At 42.5% G+C, this 20,940-nt stretch overlaps 1 protein-coding gene across 2 annotated transcripts in view; it reads left to right on the plus strand.

The window, feature by feature from the left end:
* Positions 1-509: 509 nt before the first annotated feature.
* Positions 510-20,940, plus strand: part of MFSD14B (major facilitator superfamily domain containing 14B) — a 50,386-nt gene continuing 29,955 nt past the window's right edge. For both annotated transcript variants that reach the window (XM_050945855.1, XM_050945856.1), the window contains exons 1-2: positions 510-763; positions 19,439-19,534. In XM_050945855.1, the coding sequence (XP_050801812.1) occupies positions 620-763; positions 19,439-19,534 (240 nt within the window). In that variant the 5' untranslated portion in view covers positions 510-619. The remainder of the gene's footprint in view (positions 764-19,438; positions 19,535-20,940) is intronic.

Genomic DNA, 20,940 nt, shown 5'->3' on the forward strand with positions numbered 1-20,940 from the left:
AAGTCACAGCCCGGGGTGCAATGCAAGTCACCCAGAGGGACTGGTGATGTCAGGTCTAAGGGGTAAAGTCTAATGGCTGGGCGTGCACTGGGCTGGGACTCAGGGGACCTCGATCCTATTCCCGGTCTCCCACTGGCCTGCTGGCTGGGTGACCTTGGGCAATGGATGCTCCCCACCCCCAGGTGGCGCTGCGAGCAGGCTGCCTGGCGCGGACCTGGCTGGGCACACAGCTCTACGGCAACGCCAGGGTTAAACACTGACCATACGGCAGGGGTGGGGCGGGAAGACAGAAAGGCGCCGGCATCACGTGACCGGACGGCTCTCTCGCGCTGGTGGATGGGTCGGTGCTAGGACCCACCCACACGACCCGCTCCGCTGCTCCGGCCCCGCCCTCCTCTGCCGCAGGCCGGAAGCGCTGCGGAGCGGGTCAGTGACGTAGTTTCCGGTGGGGGCTTGGAGCGAAGCGGTGGTAATCACGTGGGAGTGGCGGTCAGTGTGGCAGGGGAGTGCTGTCCCCTCCCCCTCCGCGGCTGCAGATGAAGGTGCCGGTGGGAGGACGCCCCGAGCCGCCGACCCCGCCGCTCTGCCGTCCCGGCTGCACCGGGAGGATGGGAGCGAAATGAGCCCCGAGCCGGAGCCGCCGCCAGCCCCGGCAGGGGAGGCGGAGGCGCCAGCAGCAGCAGCTGGGGAGGGCGGCGAGAAGCGGGGCATCTGCGTCATGCTGGTGAAGAGAATCGGCCTGAAACCGGGCGGCGGCAGCGCGGTGAGTGCGGGGCGGGGGCGCCTGTGGTCGGGGCAGGTGGGTGAGATCCTGCCCGCCGCCTCCCGGCGGGTGCTGCCCAGCCCGGCAGCGGGTCAGGTTCTCAGAAGCGGGTGAGGGCTGGTGCCGCTGGCCGGGGGCTCGCACCGCATCTCCCGTGCCCGGGGACGCGGCACTGGCTGCGGTGATACTGTGCTAGGGCAGCGGGACCGTGGGGCTCCTTGTGCCGATCCGTTCTCCCCCTGTGCAGGGCAGCCCTGTAGCGCGGAGGTCTCCAGCCTAACAGCCTTACTTTGTTCAGTGTTTCCATTGTCTGCTGCCTGAGGGGAATAAGGAGCCGGTCCCTACTTAGAGCCAGGGCAGTAGCCTCCTTGTTTCCTCGTCATGAGAACAGAAAATTGTCAGTCGGGGCCACTTTCTATGCCTCTTACTTTTAAAAGTTGGCTTTGAGGGATACAAAGGCGCTAACCGGAAATAATTTGAATTTACTTTCTAGGACATAGGCACAGAAATGATTTTTTGGTAGTAGAATTGGTTAATGGCTCACCGCATGATAATTAAGTAACCCTCTGACGCCTCGTGCATGGAGAAAATCCAGTTTGTATTTAGGAGGTATTGCATAAACGCTTCTGAAGTTGGGAGTGTCTTTAACAGCGTCTTTTATAGTAGTTTTCACTTCACTGTGAATGAACTTCCACATACCAAATGTAGGTTAAAATGTTTAGTTGTTTGGAGTAAAAACTCTGCTTAACTTGCAGTGGGTTTTGCAGCTCTTTTCGTCAAGTGGATCATAATGTTGTAAATAGTAGGTGCTGAGTGACTTTGGTGTCAAACACAATCTGTTGTACTGGCTGAAAAGTTGTATGGAAGGTTTCTGCAGTTGTCCTGCTGCTCTTCCCTAACTAGCCTCGAGTTGCGAAACTTTGGTCTGAGTTTCTATTACTGTGTTTCAGATAAAGGAAGTTGCAGTTTGTGTGAGCCCTGGGTAGATAGTATATAAGGGATATTTAATCCCTTCCTGTGTTTATCCTTCTATTCTTGGCATTTCTAATTTGTGTGAATATGTGGTAACTTCTCTTTGCCTCTTCTAGCAAGCTGAACCCATAGATCTATTATCTATTTTAAAAGATACTGTCAACTGAAATCCAGTCTATTTAAAAGTTGCTTCCGGGTAATAGATCTGCTCCTGAATCTCTCAGCCCATTTTTGTTTCAGCACTTTCTAGTTGTCTTTCTTTCCCTGTTTCTTTGTGAACCTGATGCAGCCTATTGGCTATGTCTAGAGATGCACATCTATAGTGTAGACACTTATTACAGGGATGGAAATGTTTTTCTGTTGATATAATAGCTACCACCTCTTTGAGAAGTGGATTTAAGTCATAGAAGAGTACTTCTGTTGATCTAGTGGTGTCTGATCTGGTGTTTAGCTCAATTTAACTACATGCATTGTACAGGGGGTGAAATTTTTCCGCACAGCTCATTTGGAATGGGAAGTACACAATCAGGCAGCCACAGAAACAAAAATAAAGCAAGTACAGTACTGTGTTAAGTGTAAACTACTAAAAAAAGGAAAGCTTTAAAAAAATGACAAAGTAAGGAAACAGTTTCTGTGCTTGTTTCATTTAAATTAAGGTGCTTAAAAGCAGCATTAAGTTAATGTTCATTTGTAAACTTTGAAAGAAAAACCAAAACGTTTTGTTCAGAGTTACAAACATTTCAGAGTTGCGAGCAACCTCTGTTCCAGAGGCATTCATAACTCTGAGGTTCTACGGTATTTTATGTCGTGTCAGTTTAGGTCATCTCAGCTGAAAGCGATGTGATTGTCATATTGCTAGACTTCTGTATGATGAGCATTTATTGAATGGGGTTATTCAAGATAAAATAATAAGGACCAAGTCTTGTCTTTATGAGTGTGTGCTTGCAAAGTGCTTTTTGAGGTTAGGAAGATTGCAGTGTTCTGATCTGAAGTCAGAAATTTGCCTTTTGGCATTTGATAAATGAAGAAATACTATGAAATGAATTTTTGGTCAGCTACTTGATCTGGTTTTTCAGTAGATGCCATGCTTGCAGGACAGAGGAATTGACAAGGGATTGTAAACTGATTTGTTTTGACTAAGTGGAAGAGTATGTGGAAGTAAATGTCTTGTTGTTGTGCAAGTTTCTTAATCTTTTCAATTTTGGAAAATAGGTTTTTCCTGTCAGGAATTTAATTTAATCCTATTTAAGTCTTGCTTTGTTGAAGTTTGTTTTAATTGTTCTCTTATATTGTAGAAATAAGACACATAAAAACTTTTCAGTGAATGTGACCTTTTCAAAATCAGTTATGTTTTCCTTGAAATGAATATCAGAAGTCTGTAGTCATTTTACTAAGTGAATTCTAATGGTATTAAATACATTTATGCTGGCGCTATAAACTTATAAATTGTCTTCTAAAATTAAATTGACACTTTGGCTGGACATTGGGTTGGTTTCTACAGAATTGTCTGCTGGCAGTACTATACCTTCTGATGGTACGGAGTTAAAATCAATACCATGGTAAATTAAGTTTTGCAACCATGGAGGACGTTCATATAATACACATTTGACAACTAAGGAAGTTTTTTTAGTAACACTGATAGCAAAATAACTATTCAATACTGACTTACTGTGATCTATTCTGCAACAAGGGTTTTCCTTTTACAAATTTAAGTGCAGAGGAGGAAATATGCCTGTAACTTTTTCTGAATTAGTAATAATTCAGATATTTGTTTTCTAACACGGAAATTTTACAGCTTCCACATAAACTGGTTTTATGACAAAACTATAAACGTATTATCCATTTTCACCTACAGATTATTCTTGTAGTATCACTAATATTGCCATTCTATTCAGGTACAATAGCAGAGTACAAGAAAGTGGCTCTACAGGTGTGTGACTGGGTTCGATTCACCACTGCAGTGCCTCCTGCTCGCCGTCCTGGGAATTAGCTCGAAGTTAGCAGAGTGCACTCCTTACTTGATGTCTCACCCATCATCACTCCTGTCCCCACATCTAAAACTTGCATTGCTCCCCGGACCCCGTCATCCTCTTCTGGGCAAAGCCCTTAGGCTGTGCCCCACTCGATTCTTTCCCTCCTTCTGGGGAATCGCCAGTCTTCAGTCCAACCACTTGCCTCAGTGGCAATCTGCAGTCCAGGTTCTAGCCACTCATCTCAGTGGCAGACAGCAGTCCATGCATTGGCCACTCCTCTCAATGGCAGGGTGTGGGGGGAGAGCCTGGGCCCACCTGCTACTTCGGCCACTGACCCAGGGACCTTGTAGCCGGCAGCCATGTACTGCCCCCCCCCCCCCAACTCCGTTATCTTCTTCCCTGGGCCACCTCCTCGCAACCCCAACACCTCCTCTGCCCTTGTGTCAGGGTTTCAGTTTGGCCGCCGTCAGTTTGGAGCTTGCTCAGACTCTGCTGACCCTGACTAGCACTGCTCTGTCCATGGTGCTCCAGCCCTTTAAGCAATCAGGCCTCCTCCCTCAATCTCCAGGAAATAACTGCCTTTGCTTTGCTCAGCAGCCCCTTCTTATATGGGCCAGCTTGGCCTGATTGGCTCCTCCAATAAATCTTCCCCTAATTGGCTGGCACTACAAGCCTTTTCCTTATTGGATGCCTCCCGCACAGCCTCCCCAGGGTAGCTTTAACCCCGACATACCAATGAGGAGCAGCTGCTCCGTCACGAGGTGAGACGTTTTTGAATGCCATCGTCAAAACACAGCCATAATGATAAATTAAGTCCTTGTTCCGGGCTTTCCGACTGCTCTTTATTCTTGGCTTTGTTCTGAAGCTCTGTTTCTTTCAATGAGTAATTTTTTTTTTTGCTATTAAAAAGCTGAGACTTTCATGATAGAGATTGCACTACAGTACTTGTGTTAGGTGAATTGAAGTATACCATTTCTTTTGCTTTTTACAGTGCAAATATTTGTAAATAAAACTATAAAGTGAGCACTGTACGCCTTGTGTTCTGTGTTAATTGAAATCAGTATATTTAAAAATGTAGAAAACATCCAAAATATTTAAATAAATGTTGTTCTATTATTGTTTAACAGTGCAATTAATCGCTTGACAGTCCTAATAATTATAGATTGACCTCCAAAGTCCCACACCATTTAGAATTCACTATGTGGGCTCTTTGCAGTCAGTCTTTAGTTTCCATCTTGATATGGAGATGGTCCCATGGGTATAGGCCAGTCAGTGCTCTTACTGCTTCACTTCAGCTTTCAACACACAGTCAGAAAGTGCTGTTAGCTTGATTTTGTGACAGCATTTGAGTAGATGGCACATCCGTACGAAGGCTTCAGTTAGTACTCTCAAAGAGGACCCAGAATGTGGTGATTTGAGACTGTTCCCATTCCCCTGAAGGTTCTTGTATATGCGGTCCCACTGGGGTCTATTTTGTTGCCATCTCCTCCTTTTGAATATTTACTTGAGACTGGTTTTTGTAACGCATCCCAGGCTCTGCTGTCAACCATATGCTAAGCAGGGATTTGGAGCAGTCAAATTTTTGAATTCCTCCGCTCCAGCTCCAGGCAAAAACCTACTGGTCCATGCTCCAGCTCTGGGCTCCGCTCCAAAGCCCTGATGCTAACCACACCTGCTTATATCTTCAACCCTTTTACAAAGATGTCTACAAGGCTATTGGCAGTTTGTGATCAGACTACACTGGAAACGCTCACTCTGTCTATTAGTCTCTAATAAAGTTGCACTATGCTAGGTCAGTGCAGATGTTGCAATGATGTTTGATGTAATCCTTGAATGTATAAATGGTAGGAGTGTACATCTATATGCAGTGTTGATGAGATCTTTACAGGAATACTGTGTCCACACTTCAACAAGAACGTTGAAAAATCTGGTTTGGATTCAGAGAAGAGCTACAAGAATGTCTTGAAGCTTGAAGTTTATAAGTATAAGAACCCTTCTAGAATAGAGCTCTGGAAACCTGCTGTATATTGAGACTATCTAGATTTTCTTTAATCAGAGGAAAGGTTAAGAGGAGATTAGTTCACTATATGGAGAGAAGATTTTTTTGGTACTAGAAGACTCTTTAATGTAGCTGTCAGATATAATGAGATTCAGTGGCTGGAAACTGATGTGAGCCATTTCATACAAAAAGGTGCATTTTTTTAAATATCATTTAAAGACCATTGGAACTTGACAAAGGATATGGTGGATTCTCCATCACTTGAAATCATTATTAGATGTATTTCTACAAAATATGCTCTTAGTCTATTGTAAGTTTGATTCAGGAATTATGAGATGAAATTCTGTTATGCTGGGGGTTAAACTAGATGATCATAATGGTCCCTTCTGGTCTTTTCCTAAGAAAATTCTCTCCTTGTCACTTAAATACTATAGTGACAGGCTTTTTAGAAAAATCTTATATAGGCGAATACCTAAGTTGTATGATTGGGGAAACAAGTTGAGTAAGAGCTAAAAATCATTATTAATTTCAAGAATGTGCATATTTAGAACCTATGTAGAAGTTGTTTTTTTAAAGTACAGCATGCACTTTCAATTTTAAATTCAGTTTGGCAAATGAAAAATTAAATTGATCAGGATTTGTTTGCTGAAGAAATGCTTTTTTACTTCATTCCCATTCCATAAAGCTCAGTGATGAGACATGTACAAAACTGAAAGTGGGTTTATTGAAATAATTTTTTTTACTACTCATTCTCATTAGTAACTACTGAATTGTGGGAATCTCTACAGTTTTCACCATAAGTTGCTGTTTGTACGAGTGGAAGAACAGTTTTGCAGGTGGTGTTGTACTGAATCTGTTCAGAATCATAGGCCAGTGGTATCTAATATACAAGGTGAGCAGTTGTAGACCGTCCCATTATTCCCTGCACATGTAGAATTGAGGATAAAGAAGTCAGGAAGATGAGATTGGGAAAGATGAAATGAAGAGCAAAAGGAGATTCTGACTAATCTCTTAAAGACAAAATACTTATTGCATTAAAGAGAACTGAATGTAAGTAAATACTTTTGTAATATTACTTCCGTGTAAGCAACTCCTGTAGTTGCTACAAAGATTGATTGCAAAAGGGTGGGGAATCAGTCCATGCACTTGAGGGAAGGTGATCCAAGACTCGAATTTCTATTAAGATCTAGTTTTCGCTGTGGAAAGTTTGGGAATCTAAGCCCCTTGGAAATTTGATTAAATGTTTTAAAATAGATGTTACCAACCTTTGGAATTAAATTTTCGTTATGTCTAAAGAATGAAACTTGTTACAAAACTTCTGTGTAAGTAAACCCAGAAAACTGATTTAGCAGTTGTCTTTAATTCTGTCATTTTTGTCATGGTTAAAGATAAATTGTGAAACATAACCAATGTTTTTGTACTGTTTTTTGTTTTCTGTATGTTGTGTATATACTGTACTTCAAAAATGATCTTTAATATCAGTCAGTATCTAATCTCTGTAACTTTTGTCTGTTGGTTATAGATTGACAGTTGCTATACAGCCTGGCCACTGCTTCCTGCAGCTCCCATTGGCCAGGAATGGCAAACTGTGGCCACTGGTAGCTGTGAGTGGCTGTGCTTGCGGATGCTCAGGTAAACAAAATGTCTCGCGGCCTGCCAGGGGCTCATCCTGAATAAGCCGTGAACCAAGTTTGGGAACCCCTGCTGTACAGTAATTGGGTGTGAATTTTATTAAACAATAATCATAAAAATTAACTGAGTAGTCTGTTTTTTGCCATTCAGCTGTTCGGACTTGAGTTTTCTTTCTTCCCACCTCTCGCTGTTCTTCAAAGGCTTTGGTGGAAAGGTAGATTTCATACTGGGCTCTGAAAATGTGCAGACAGGGTCATTTTGAGCTCTCTTAGTGTTCTACAGCAGGGGTCGGCAACCTATGGCACGTGAGCCAATTTTTAATGGCACGCTGGGGCCTGCCGGGACTCCAGTGTGCCATTAAAAATCCTGCTGACGTGGCAAGCCGCAGGGTCCGTGCTGCCGGGCCGAATGCAGCAAGCCGCCGGCCCCTTCCCATGGAGCCCTGCCGTCGCGCACGCGGCTCTCTGGGGGCTGGGGCTGCGTGCTCCTGCGGGTTAGCGTTTGGCTCCGTGGGGAGAGAAAGACGCTCCCCGCTCATTCGGAGCCCTGCTGCTGCGCGCCAAGCATTCTGAGCGGCGAAGCTGCACGCATGTGCGGCAGCAAGGCTCTGGATGTATGGGGAGCCTTATGGTAAGGGGCTCCTGCACCCCCACTCACATTCCCACCTGCACCCCTCACACCAAATGGGAACTGCCTAGGTAAGTGCCCCCAAACCCAAACTTCCTGCCCCAACCCTGAGGCCCCTCCCTCATTCTAGCTCTTGGCCAGACCCTTCACCCCCAGCCCTGTGCTCAGTCCACTCCCACCTTCAGCTCAGTGCAGAGAGAGGAAGAGAATGGGCCAGAGCCAGGGAGAAGGTAGGTACCTACTGTATGAGGGCAGGGCTGGGACCCCAGACCGGCAGCAGGCTGAGCGGATCCAGCAGCCGGAATCCCGGCTGGCAGGAGCCAGCGGATGGAACCCCTGAGCGGCAGTGGGCTGAGCCGCTCAGCCCACTGCCAATCTGGGGTCCCGGCTGCTGGCCCCGCACAGCTCACTGCCTGTCTGGGGTTCTGGCTGCTGACCCTTCCCAGCTGGAGTCCCGGCCGCAGGCCCTACTCCGCCCACTGCCTATCTGGGGTTCTGGCTGCCAGACCCTTCCCAGTTGGGGTCCCGGCCGCAGACCCCACTCAGCCCACTGCTGACCTAGGTGAACAGAGCCCCAAACCAGCAGCAAGCTGAGTGAGCCGGCAGCATAAGATCAACATTTTAATTTAATTTTAAATGAAACTTCTTAAACATTTTGAAAACCTTGTTTGTTTTACAATACAACACTACTTTAGTTATATAATATATAGACTTGTAGAGAGAGACCTTCTAAAAAATATTAAAATGTATTCCTGGCACGAAAACCTTAAATTAGAGTGAAGAATGAAGACTCGGACCCCTGTTCTACAGTCTAGAACCCAACATAAAAAATGCTGTTCCTCCAGTTCATCAAAGTTTTACTCTGGACACTTTTTCTGTGGCCCCACTCAGTACAACTGTCTTAATGGATGGCCTCTGAGGTAGTCTGATCCAAAATCATTGATTATGAGTACCAGCACCTTGAATTGGACAACAAAGCAAATGGACAATGTGAACAACTGGTGTGATGTGCACTCTGTGGCTTGCTTCACCCTAGGCAAACTGCCACGTGATGTACAAGCTGGAGTTTATTTGTGCTGACTGACCACCCTGTGAATAGAGCAAGGTCATAAAGCAGCACCTAGGGACCCTCTTTGTTTTGCTCTGCAGTTCTGTCCAAGTTTCTTATGTTGTACATATTACAATGGTACTCGGCTTACTTGAAATTTCTTTCTGTCCAGTGGGAATGGCTATATCCATATGCCATTTAATTTGCAGTAATGACTACTCAGTACTTAACTACTGTTTGTGAGCATTTGATATCTGAAACGTCAGACTTCAGTTGCCACCGACCTGCAATGTTTGAGGTATGCTGCCTAGGAACTATGTATACTGAATGAGAGTTCCAGTATTGTATCTGAAGTCATTGGCAAAATAACTTGCCTGGAATAATTGAAACAACTCAGTGCTTGAAAATGCACAGTGGTATGATAGTGTGTAACTGTCACTGAATTTGATGTTGAGTATTGTGTGTGTGGTTTACAAATAATATACACGAACCTATACCAACGTAGAAAATTTACTTTCTAATGATAACACACAGTAGATAAGTTCAGTGTAATTTGAAATACTTAATTAAAGAGGACTGGATGTCTTGCAGTTTCAGTAGCAGAACAGAGAGACTTTGATCTCTGAGTGGCTGGTAGACTACATGAAATCAGTGCCTCATTGTCTCACTTGGATTCTGAAATGCCTAAAGTGAAGCAACTACCATCATAGGTTTTTCCCTTTCGGTCAGTTTTCCAGAGATATTGAGGATTTGAAGAAGCATGGAGGAGGTACTGTGTGCATCCCTACACATAGTCCCTGAAGGTTAAGGTTGAGAGTTGTTAGTAGGACCACATGAGGAAGCTTGCATAGTTGTTGCCCATACTGTATCTGTTTGTGGCTATGGAGCGTCAGTTCTAGTATCTTTTCAGGAGCAGAACATTTTATTAAAATAATCCAGAAAAATCATCAGGATTTGCATTGTTATGATTGTGGTATTATCAGGCCATTGTAATTTATGTATTGCATAATCTGCCAGTCAAAAGATTTTTACATCAGTAAATGAGACTGAAAAACATGTAATGTCTGTTTTTAAGAGTAGAGAAGATGGCACTTGGGCACAAAAATAGATGTTACTGAAACAAAATATCATTTCACCTCATTTTATTGCATTTCCTCTCTGATCATCCTACAAAATGATTTACTGTAAAGTTTAGCTTCTGAGGAAGCAAAAAAGACAATGCAAATTATCCAATGCACATGTCACCATATATGTAGCAAGACTCAACTTTTTTCCCATCACTCTTTAGCCTCTTTGGTTTCCTTTCTAGGTCACATGTGACTCCTTTATAGTAGCTTTCTTTTTCTGTATAGAAGAAAATGGAAGAAATCTTTTCTAAGGAGAGATGTTGGAGAGTCATTAAAATAATGTATCTGTACTAATGATGAAGTTGAGTGATACATGCTGTATAATGTTTATGGGAGCGAGGAATCTGTTTTTAATGAGTTGTGAATGTTTAGTGGCAGACCTGAGCATAGGCAATTTTTATTAAACATTTTGCATTTCAGAAGTGTCGAATGGTAGGACATGAACAAACTGTTCAGAAGGTATTGTCCCTTCCTTAAAAAGTTTATAATCTGAAAACTGAAGTGTTCTACAAAGAATGGGGAAGAGAAATGCAGTTAATATATATTGAAATAGTTATACAGTAACTCCTCACTTAAAGACAAGTTTCAGAGTAGCAGCCATGTTAGTCTGTATCCACAAAAAGAACAGGAGTACTTGTGGCACCACAGAGACTAGCAAATTTGAGCATGAGCTTTCATGGGCTACAGCCCACTTCATCGGATGCATGTAGTGGAAAATACAGTAGGAAGATAGATATATCACTCACACACACACACGAAACAATGTGTGTTACCATATGCACTATAAGGAGAGTGATCAGTTAAGGTGAGCTATTATCAGCAGGAGAGAAAAAGAACTGTTTGTAATGGTAATGAAAATGGCCCATTTCCAGCAATTGACAAAGAGATGTGAGGAACTGGGGGAGGGGGGGTGAAAGGGGGGGGGGAATAGTTTTACTTTGTGTAATGGCACATCCATTCCCAGTCTTTATTCAGGTCTAATTTGATGGTGTCCAATTTGCAAATTAAATCCAATTCAGCAGTCTCTCGTTGGAGTCTGTTTTTGACATTTTTTTGTTGTAATATTGTGACTTTTGTAATCGAGTGGCCAGGGAGATTGAAGTGTTCTCCAACTGGTTTTTGAATGTTATAATTCTTGCCGTCTGATTTGTGTCCATTTATTCTTTTACATAGAGACTGTCCGGTTTGGCCAATGTACATGGCAGAGGGGCATTGCTGGCACATGATAGCTTATATCACATTGGGAGATGCGCAGGTGAATGAGCCCCTGATGGCGTGGCTGGTGTGATTAGGTCCTATGATGGTATCCCCTGAATAGATATGTGGACAGAGTTGGCATGGGGCTTTGTTGCAAGGATAGGTTCTTGGGTTAGTATTTTTGTTGTGTGGTTGCTGGCGAGTATTTGCTTCAGGTTTGGGGGCTGTCTAAGCAAGGACTGGTCTGTCTCCCTAGATCTGTGAGAGTGATGGACGATCCCCCATTTACATTAATTCTTACAGGGAAATTGGATTCGCTTAACGTCATTTCACTTAAAGTAGCATTTTTCAGGAACCAAACTACAATTTTAAGTGAGGAGTTACTGTATATTTTTTTCTTTTAATAAGATTAAATTATTACCAGCCATCCCCGTTCCCCCTCTTCTTAGCTGTGGATAATTGACTGAATCCTTATACGTGTTTTAGTGGAAGTGAGCCTTCATCTTGATTTAAGTTAGGATATGTTAGTTTCTTTGTGGAACACCATCCCTTTTCTGATCCACATATAAGGGCACAGTGGAATAAGATAAAATTCTATTAAGCTGAATTACTCAGCTCAGAGAGATACATTCATTGGTATTTAACTTCACAGCTATTTGGTTAGCTGAATCCACAAGTTCATCTGTTGAAACAGGAAGAAATTGTAAACTGAAGAGACATAATAACCATGGAACAAGGGATGCTGGGGTTTGAAAGTGCAGCCAAACTGCGTGGCTCCAGGCTTAAGGAGCTTTTGGCAACTTTGCAGAAGCCTGGACTCCACTGAAGAAGTCTAAAGAGGTTGTAAAGAGTACTGGATATTTATTAAAATAAACTAAAACAAAGGGAATTTCAAGGTGACTTCCCCCTTCCCCTTGTTCCTTTCTTGTTAGGGATGCAAAACTAAGTATTCAAGAAGTTTTCTCCTGTAGTATACACAGACAAGTTAAAAATGTATCTTCTGTTTTGTTAAATGTAAGCTAATGTTGGTGTATGCTATGAAACAGGAAGTGGAACATGGCAGTTAGTGTGGGAGATCTTGACTTTAGGAATTTTGGTAATATTGCATTAATTCTAGTTTCTCTTCTGTTTAGAGCAACTGCATATACAACTATTGGTTCTGTACCAAAATAGGTACGGGGAAGTGTTTGTAAAGCTTAGTTAACTGAATAATTTGGATGAAGGCGCATAAAATTAAAATCTTTAAAATGGTAAGATTTAGTGACACAAGCACAAGCTGGGCATTTTGATTTGTAAAAAAAAAAAAAAAAAGAAAGCATCTTGAAACTAAAAATACAGAGTAGGTGATTAGAGTACTTGAAGCAGTGCTGTGAGTTGCTACTCTGATGATTACAGCAGTATGGATACAGGAGAGATGAGAGATCATCCTTAAAGGTAAAAAGCTACACCTTAAGAAATCCCTTAACTGTCAAATTCCTCACTTTATTTTCTTAACAGCACATTATCAGTTCACTTAATTTAGGCAATGTGTTCTTTTGAAAGACATAACAAATAGTGCATGAATACAATGTCTACATCAGTGGAAATATATAACCACTCTTAGCTGGTACCAAATGTCGCAATACGTTCTATTTTTGTCTGGGAAAGAATGCCCAGGAGAGGGAGGAAAAAAAACTTAAGTTCCTGCAAATGTCAATTAAGATTCATAGGGTAAGTCTACACTATGGAATTATTCCGATTTTACATAAACTGGTTTTTATAAAACAGATTATATAAAGTCGAGTGCACGCGGCCACACTAAGCACATTAATTCGGCAGTGTGCGTCCATGGTCCGAGGCTTGCATCGATTTCCGGAGCATTGCACTGTGGGTAGCTATTCTGTAGCTATCCCATAGTTCCCACAGTCTCCCCCGCCCCTTAGAATTCTGCGTTGAGAGCCCAGTGGCTGATGGGGCAAAAATCATTGTCGCAGGTGGTTCTGGGTAAATGTCGTCAGTCATTCCTCCGGGAAAGCAACGACAGACAATCATTTTGGGCTCTTTTTCCCTGGATTGCCCTGGCAGACGCCATAGCAAGGCAACCATGGAGCCTGTTCAGCTTTTTTTTTTACGGTCACCGTATGTGTACTAGATGCCGCGGACAGAGGCGATACTCCAGTGCTACACGGCAGCATTCATTTGCTTTTGCCTGATAGAAGAGACGGTTACCAGTCGTTCTGTACCATCTGCTGCCGGTGTAAATTGGCAATGAGATGACGGTTATCTGTTTTTCTGTACTGTCCACTGCTATCATGGGTGCCCCTGGCTGAGATGGGCCGGGGACGCAAAAGCAAAACTGGGAATGACTCCGCGAGTCAATCCCTCCTTTATGGTTTCTAAAAATAGTCAGTCCTGCCTAGAATATGGGGCAAGTGTACTAGAGAACCAGTGTATCAGAGAGCACAGCTGCTCCGTGTCAGATCCCGCAGAAATGATGAGCTGCATGCCATTCACAGGGGGTGCCCCTGAAACAACCCCACCCGTTGCTTCCCTCCTCCCCCAGCCTTCCTGGGCTACCATGGCAGTGTCCCCCCCCATTTGTGTCATGAAGTTTATAAAGAATGCAGGAATAAGAAACAGTGACTTGTTAGTGAGATAAAATGAGGAGGAGGCAGCCTCCCGGTGCTATGACAGTCCAGGCAGGACATTAAGCGGTGCAGAGGAGAGGAGCCCAGGATCCCGCTGCTATGCTAGTCCAGGCAGTACAGAATCTTTTCTTTACACAGGAAAGGGAGGGGGCTGATGGAGGTCAGCCCCCAGTTGCTATGATGAGGACGGTTACCAGCCGTTCTGTCCCATCTACTGGGAATGACCAGAAATCATTCCTATTTTTACCCAGGCGCCCCCGGCCGACCTCACCTGAGGCAAGCGAGGAGCACTCACGGGCTGATGGTGATAACAGATATCAGTCATATTGTACCGTCTGCCACCAGGGAGGGGAGAGGAGCGGATACTGCTCTTCACTGCTGCAGTATCGCGTCTACCAGCAGCATTCAGTAGACATAGGGTGACATTGAAAGAAGTCAAGAAACGATTTCTTTCCCTTTTCTTTCACGTGGGGGGGGGGGAGTAAATTGACGATCTATTCTCTGAACCACGCCGGACAATGTGTTTGAACCTACAGGCATTGGGAGCTCAGCCAAGAATGCAAATACTTTTCGGAGACTGCTGGGGACTGAGAGATAGCTGGAGTCCTCAGTACCCCCTCCCTCCATGAGCGTCCATCTGAGTCTCTGGCTTCCCGTTACATTTGTCATGCAGCACTGTGTAGCCTGTAGATTTTTTTTTCAAACGCTTTGGCATTTCGTCTTCTGTAACGGAGCTCTGATAGAACAGATTTGTTTCCCCATACAGCGATCAGATCCAGTATCTCCCATATGGTCCATGCTGGAGCTCTTTTTGGATTTGGGACCGCATTGCCACCTGTGCTGATCAGAGCTCCACGCTGGGCAAACAGGAAATGAAAATCAAAATTTCGCGGAGCTTTTCCAGTGTCCCTGGCCACTGCATCTGAGTTGAGAGTGCTGTCCAGAGCGGTCACAGTGGTGCATTGTGGGATACCGCCTGGAGACCAATACCGTCGATTTGCGGCCACACTAACCCTAATCCGATATGGTAATACCGATTTTAGCGCTACTCTTCTTGTTGGGGAGGAGTACAGAAACTGATTTACAGAGCCCTTTATATCGATATAAAGGGCCTCGTGTGGACGGGTACAGCATTAAATCGGTTTAACGCTGCTAAAATTGGTTTAAACGCGTAGTGTAGACCAAGCCATAGACTAAACTCAGTTAATGTTTTTTTACTGTTTAGTAGATGCCCACATTTGAGTGGCGAGTGTGATGAAAATAAAATGGTTTTGGTTGAACTAAAAGCATCTAATCAAATGATGCCATGCATGGGGAAGGTGCACTGAAGGGGTACAGCACCTAGTACTCTGGGGCCCTGATCCTGATGGAATCATTTGGCACTAACATAATACAAATGAAATAACGTTGGAAAGGGACACTTAAGGCTTTTGGCGTGGGAAACATGAGGCAGTTCTTTTTTTTTTATGGAATAAGCACATTAGCTAGACAATTCAATTAAGATAAGTAAAATGGTTAACAATATTGATACTTAAATTTGCGTTATTATATTGCAAAGTTAAATTTTAATGTGTGAAAATTGGTTGGAAAAGAATTAATGTGTAAATGGTTGCGATGAGGCTGTCTGAGGAACAAATGCTGCCAAAACGGGAGCCTGTAACTTTGATCGAGGAGTTAAAGAAAGTGAAGCATGTTATCAGACTTACCATGCTATAGTACTTTTTCAGAGAAATACTAAAAACATAACCCTCAAAAAGGCTAAAAGTATGGTATTTGAACCACTAATAAAAAGAGCTTTCTCTTCTCCTACGTGTTCTTGAAATTACAAATTATGCTCTTCCTCTTATACAATATAAGTCTTAACAAGCTAGATTTATCCTCTATAAGATTTCATTTGGAGTCTAGGGAACAGGTTTGTTCATGTTGAACAGCTATGTTCTGGTTGAAAATATTTTTGATGGCATTCTTGGAATGCAGTACTCAGGTCACAGGCAACACATTACAATGAATGTTTTGTGAATTTACTGTCCTCTTTCACAGACAGAAATTTAACTTTGGAGAGGAGAGGAAACGGAACATAGAGAGAAGAGAAGTGTGGTGGAATGGAGCTTTGCTTTTGTTTCTGATATTTTAAACATCTTTGATGGGCAAAATTAAGAAATCCTAACCTAACAATGCTGACTGACAAATAACTTTAGTAATTGGTTCATTGTTAGGTATTAATGAGAGAGGGGGATATTGTGTGATGTACATGTACTTTTCATCTTCACTGATTTTTGCAGCTATGTGTTTTGACTAATGCAATTTGTTGAAAGATGGTTTGGTTTATCTTTATCATAGCACTTGTCGTAAACTTTCTCTGCATAAATTCCAATAACTTATACAAGAAATATGAATCGTGATATGGCAGGAAAATACTATATCTGAATTTTCTTCATGTCACTAGGAACATTAAATTTTTAACGTTAACTCTTTAAAATGTTCTGATGGAGACAAGGAAAATAATCTACTCTATGGTTCAGGTGATTATCCAGATCACTGATTGTTCCAGTGCCACACTTAAGTTCATGTGTTCTTCCTCATCTGCTGCTATAACACAATGTTCTGATTTTCCTTTAAAATTTGGAGATGAGGAGCCTGTCCTTTTATCTTCCAGTTTCAAGAATCCTGAAGCTCTGTTACATTTTGAAGCACTTAGACTTAAGTAAGACAAATGGTTATCTCAGCCTACTTATCATTTTTTAAACTGGGTTACACAAATTGTCTCATTCTGTTGCAACATACTAGAGCTATATGTTTCACTATTTTGAGTACTACTACAGTGCTTCTTCTTTTTGGGGAAGTTCTCCTTTTAGAGGTCTTGTTAAACTCAATGTTTGGGGAGGGGGAGTTCCTCTGAACTATTGCAATTCTGAGTCCTGTAGGGAATTTCCGAGACACACGGCTTTGAAGTATCTTGACTGTGGCAAGAAAGAGATGAAAACTTTCTCCTTTTGTGTAATGGAAATTCTTTGTGATGTGGCATATTCATTTTACTACACTTAAAATATTTAACTTAATGCAGACAACTACTGTGTACATTTTCAGTATAACCACCTGAAGATCCAGTCCTGCAAACACTTAGGCACATCTTAACTGTTCTACCATGAGTAGTCGCACTGATTTAAATGGAAGTGCTTGTGGTGGTAAAGTTAATCATATGCAGCAGCGATTGCAGGATTGGCATTTAAGAGACTGTGGCTGCGGGAAGTCTGAGTATAAAGTTGTGGATTTTGTATATAATTTATCAGAGTACCTTATTTCAGAGCTGGATGTCTGATTTTTGCCTGCATTAATCTGTTTTGATAGATACAGAACTTAATTTGTTGTGTATGTGTGCTTTTGGGAGAAGAGGTATGCAGCAGCAAACAAAAATAATTTAATAACATCTGATGGTCAGGTTAGCAATTACTGTAGATTTATATACTTAGTGTCTACTCTAGGGAATTCTTTTAAAATCCCACCCATGGCATGGTTCGTCTGAATAGAATGTTTAAGTGAACTAACATGGTAATAAAAATGCCTTGTTATAGGCCCTGATTAAAGCACATTTACAATCACATGGTTCCCCTGGTATATCAAAGCCATTGAGCCGAGGAGGAACAGTAAGTCCATAACTGTATTATGTGTGTTCGTCATAAGTGCTCTATAAACATGAGTTAATGAAGCCTTAAAACACCCCCTCTGTGGTAGGTACTTGAACTGTTTTACAGATGTTATAGTTAAGGCAGGGGGACCACAGAAGGGAAGGAGTCTGTATCAGAGCCAGTAGAGCAATGAGTTCCTGGGTCTCCAGTCCTTTGAGACTCTAGTTCTCTTGACAGAGTTTTAAACCTTTTTATGACCATATGATTAAAATTGGAGAGAGTCGTCTTTGGAGCTTATTTAAAGATATGAGGTAAATTGTTCCAAGTTGAAAAATATATATCGAAATAGTGAGCCAGAAAAAAACTCAAATCACATGTTCAAATTTGTTGAGATTGAGAACTTCAATGCATTTATTCAACATGGAATATAGTAATCTTTCTATATGTAGCAAAGCGCAGGTTGTAATTTAGTGCCTTTAATACCATAGAGCTGAATATATCAAAAGGAAAACTATATGAGAGAAATTTAAAGGTGTACATATAGCATGTCATGTTGCTGTTTATGATGAAATCAGCTGATAAAGATCTATGTTGGTCATGGGGGGGAGGGATAGCTCAGTGGTTTGAGCATTGGCCTGCTAAACCCAGGGTTGTGAGTTCAATCCTTGTGGGGGCCATTTGGGGAACTGGGGTAAAAATCTGGGGATTGGTCCTGCTTTGAGCAGGGGGTTGGACTAGATGACCTTCTGAGGTTCCTTCCAATCCTAATATTCTATGATTCTATGATTTCTATGAACATATGCAGGACTCGAAAAATCACCTACTTGGATGGACAGCTCTGCCTGTTTGTTTAGGGTGCCGAAGCCATCAACTTCTGGCAGAACTTAAGCTTGCATTTATTTTTGTCATTTTTCTGTCCATTAGGCATGTGTTGCTCTGCAGTGTTGCCTTTCTGATTCTGAAGATAGACTACTGTAGTGCCTCTGCTGCTCAAACTTTCCTAAGTAGCTTGTAAGAATGATTAGTTTCACTTGGGCAGAACAAAAACCTCTGGACAGTGGTGAAACTGAAGGGAGAGATTAATTTTGCTGCTGCTTAGTAACCTACAAGAAGAGATGGGAGCTGGAGTTATTCACAGGGAAAGACCCTCCAAAAAAGGAGACAGGAGGTGGGATAGAGTAGTTGAAACTTTTCTCTTGACTCAGAGGAAGGTTAAGAGTGGGGAGATGTTTCTCCTAATCAGCTGGAGGTTGGGGAAGCCGGTCTTCAGATATGCAAGAGTAACTCCTGAGGAAGGTTCATGGGCAGTACTCTTAGACCTGTGGTTCTCAAACTATTTACCACGCGGCCCACAATGTGTTATGTGGGCCACATCCAATACTACCCCTATGGCCCTGAGGATGTCACATGGGCTGCAGACATGCCAACTGGACCGCATGTTGAGAACCACTGTCTTAGACAAATCTAAGAGGCTTCCTCCTTCTCTGAGGGTGGGAGCTTGGCTTCTTCCTAGGGCATTGTCCCCAGACCTCATTGTTGGATCTGCTCACTCCGCTCCACAAATCATTCATACTGCCTATAGCTGTTAGATTTGGAAAGCTAAAGCAGCGTATCAAATGGGGAATGGCTGGTGGCTTGAGTGATTGGGAGGGAAGGTTTTTTATGTTGATGTGATCAATTTCTCTTACACTGGTTACTTGGCTCATTCAGATCACCTTTAAAGTGTTTGGGTTTTTTAAATTGTAGGTCACCTTGAAAGCTTATTACTGTTTCAAAATGTTATGTAAATTGAGAAGTCACTTCAGAAGAGATCCATTATTCATATTTAAATACCCCTTTATTTTTAGCAACAAGGTATTGGTCGACCAAGTGTGTACCATGCTGTCGTGGTCATATTCCTGGAATTCTTTGCCTGGGGACTATTGACAACTCCCATGCTAAAAGTAAGTATTGCCAATCTGTTTCTCTTTCCCTATGATAATGTCACAGCTCAATTTGTTTACTTTGGAGATCCTATTCATACTGTCTGGGGGCTCTGGTTTTAAATGAGTTTTTTATTTTATTCCCCAGTGTCTTAATAAAGCAGTTTGAGGTCTCTCTCTTTGCTTATATCAAGCCATCGTGATTTGTACAGTTGGTATTCTGCTGAATGGGACCACAGCTGGACTGTCAGAGGGACTGCAAGTTTGATCTGAAATTCATTTAGAGCACCTACAGTGCTGCATCTTAAGTCAGTGTTGTCAGAGTCTCATTTTTATAAGAACAAAAAGTATTTAAAAGAAAAATTAACTGCAAATATAAAGACTTGAGTGTATGCTTTGCCTGTTATAACCATTTAATTATGGGCAGGGAAGATTATAATTTTTACTGCAATGTGGACTGTTTGTGTTATCAACATAAAATTTGCAGTAAAATTTATTAAAGATCTTCATGTTAGAAATAGATTTTACAGCTGATTAAACCCTTATAGAAGGCAGGTACTCTCCAGATGGCTAGATCATTTAAAGGATTGGCAGTAGGATATGGAGTCTTCAGGTTAGAGATGTAAATTCATTCCATATCAAGTCCACCTAAGGGCTGGTCTACACTGAGGACTTATAGTGGCATAACTACTATTTCTGAGGGGGTCTGAAAAATCCACATGCTGAGGTATGTGGTGTGGCTATTGTGACTTAACCCATGCTGTAGACAGTGATATGTTGATAGAACATTTCTTCCTGTGACCTAGCTACTGCCTGTCCGGGAGGTAGATTAATTACAGTGATGAGAGAACCCTTTTGTGACTATAGTGCAGAGGTTCTCAAACTAGGGGTTGGGACCTGTCAGGGGGTTGCGAGATTATTACATAAGGGGTTGCGAGCTGCCAGCCTCCACCTCAAACCCTGCTTTGCCTCCAGCATTTATAATGGTGTTAAATATATTAAAAAGTGTTTTTAATTTATATGGGGGGGTCGCACTCAGAGGCTTGCTATGTGAAAGGGGTCACCAGTACAAAAACTTGAGAACCCCTGCTGTAGTGAGTGTCTACGATAAAGTGCTACAGCAATGCACTGTAGAGTTTTACGTGTAGATATGCTCTGAGTTATCGAACGGCCTCTTAGTGACAAAGAGATGCTGGTATCTCGGTCTTGTTTCTCAGTGAAGTGTCCATATAACATCTTGGTCGTCTTTCAACAGATTCAGGATTCAAAGAGGCATGAAAACCAACATTACTTTGTTCCCTAAGAGGGTCCCCCCAAGAATGGTGGTGGTGCATATTGTCATGACAGTACAATGAAGCTTTTTATTTGATAACTTTTGTTATACTGGCTCTTTAGATAGAGGGCTTAGGTTTCCAGTCCTGTTACTC

The sequence above is a fragment of the Gopherus flavomarginatus genome, chromosome 3 (genome assembly GCF_025201925.1).
Source record: "Gopherus flavomarginatus isolate rGopFla2 chromosome 3, rGopFla2.mat.asm, whole genome shotgun sequence".
NCBI lineage: Eukaryota > Metazoa > Chordata > Testudines > Testudinidae > Gopherus > Gopherus flavomarginatus.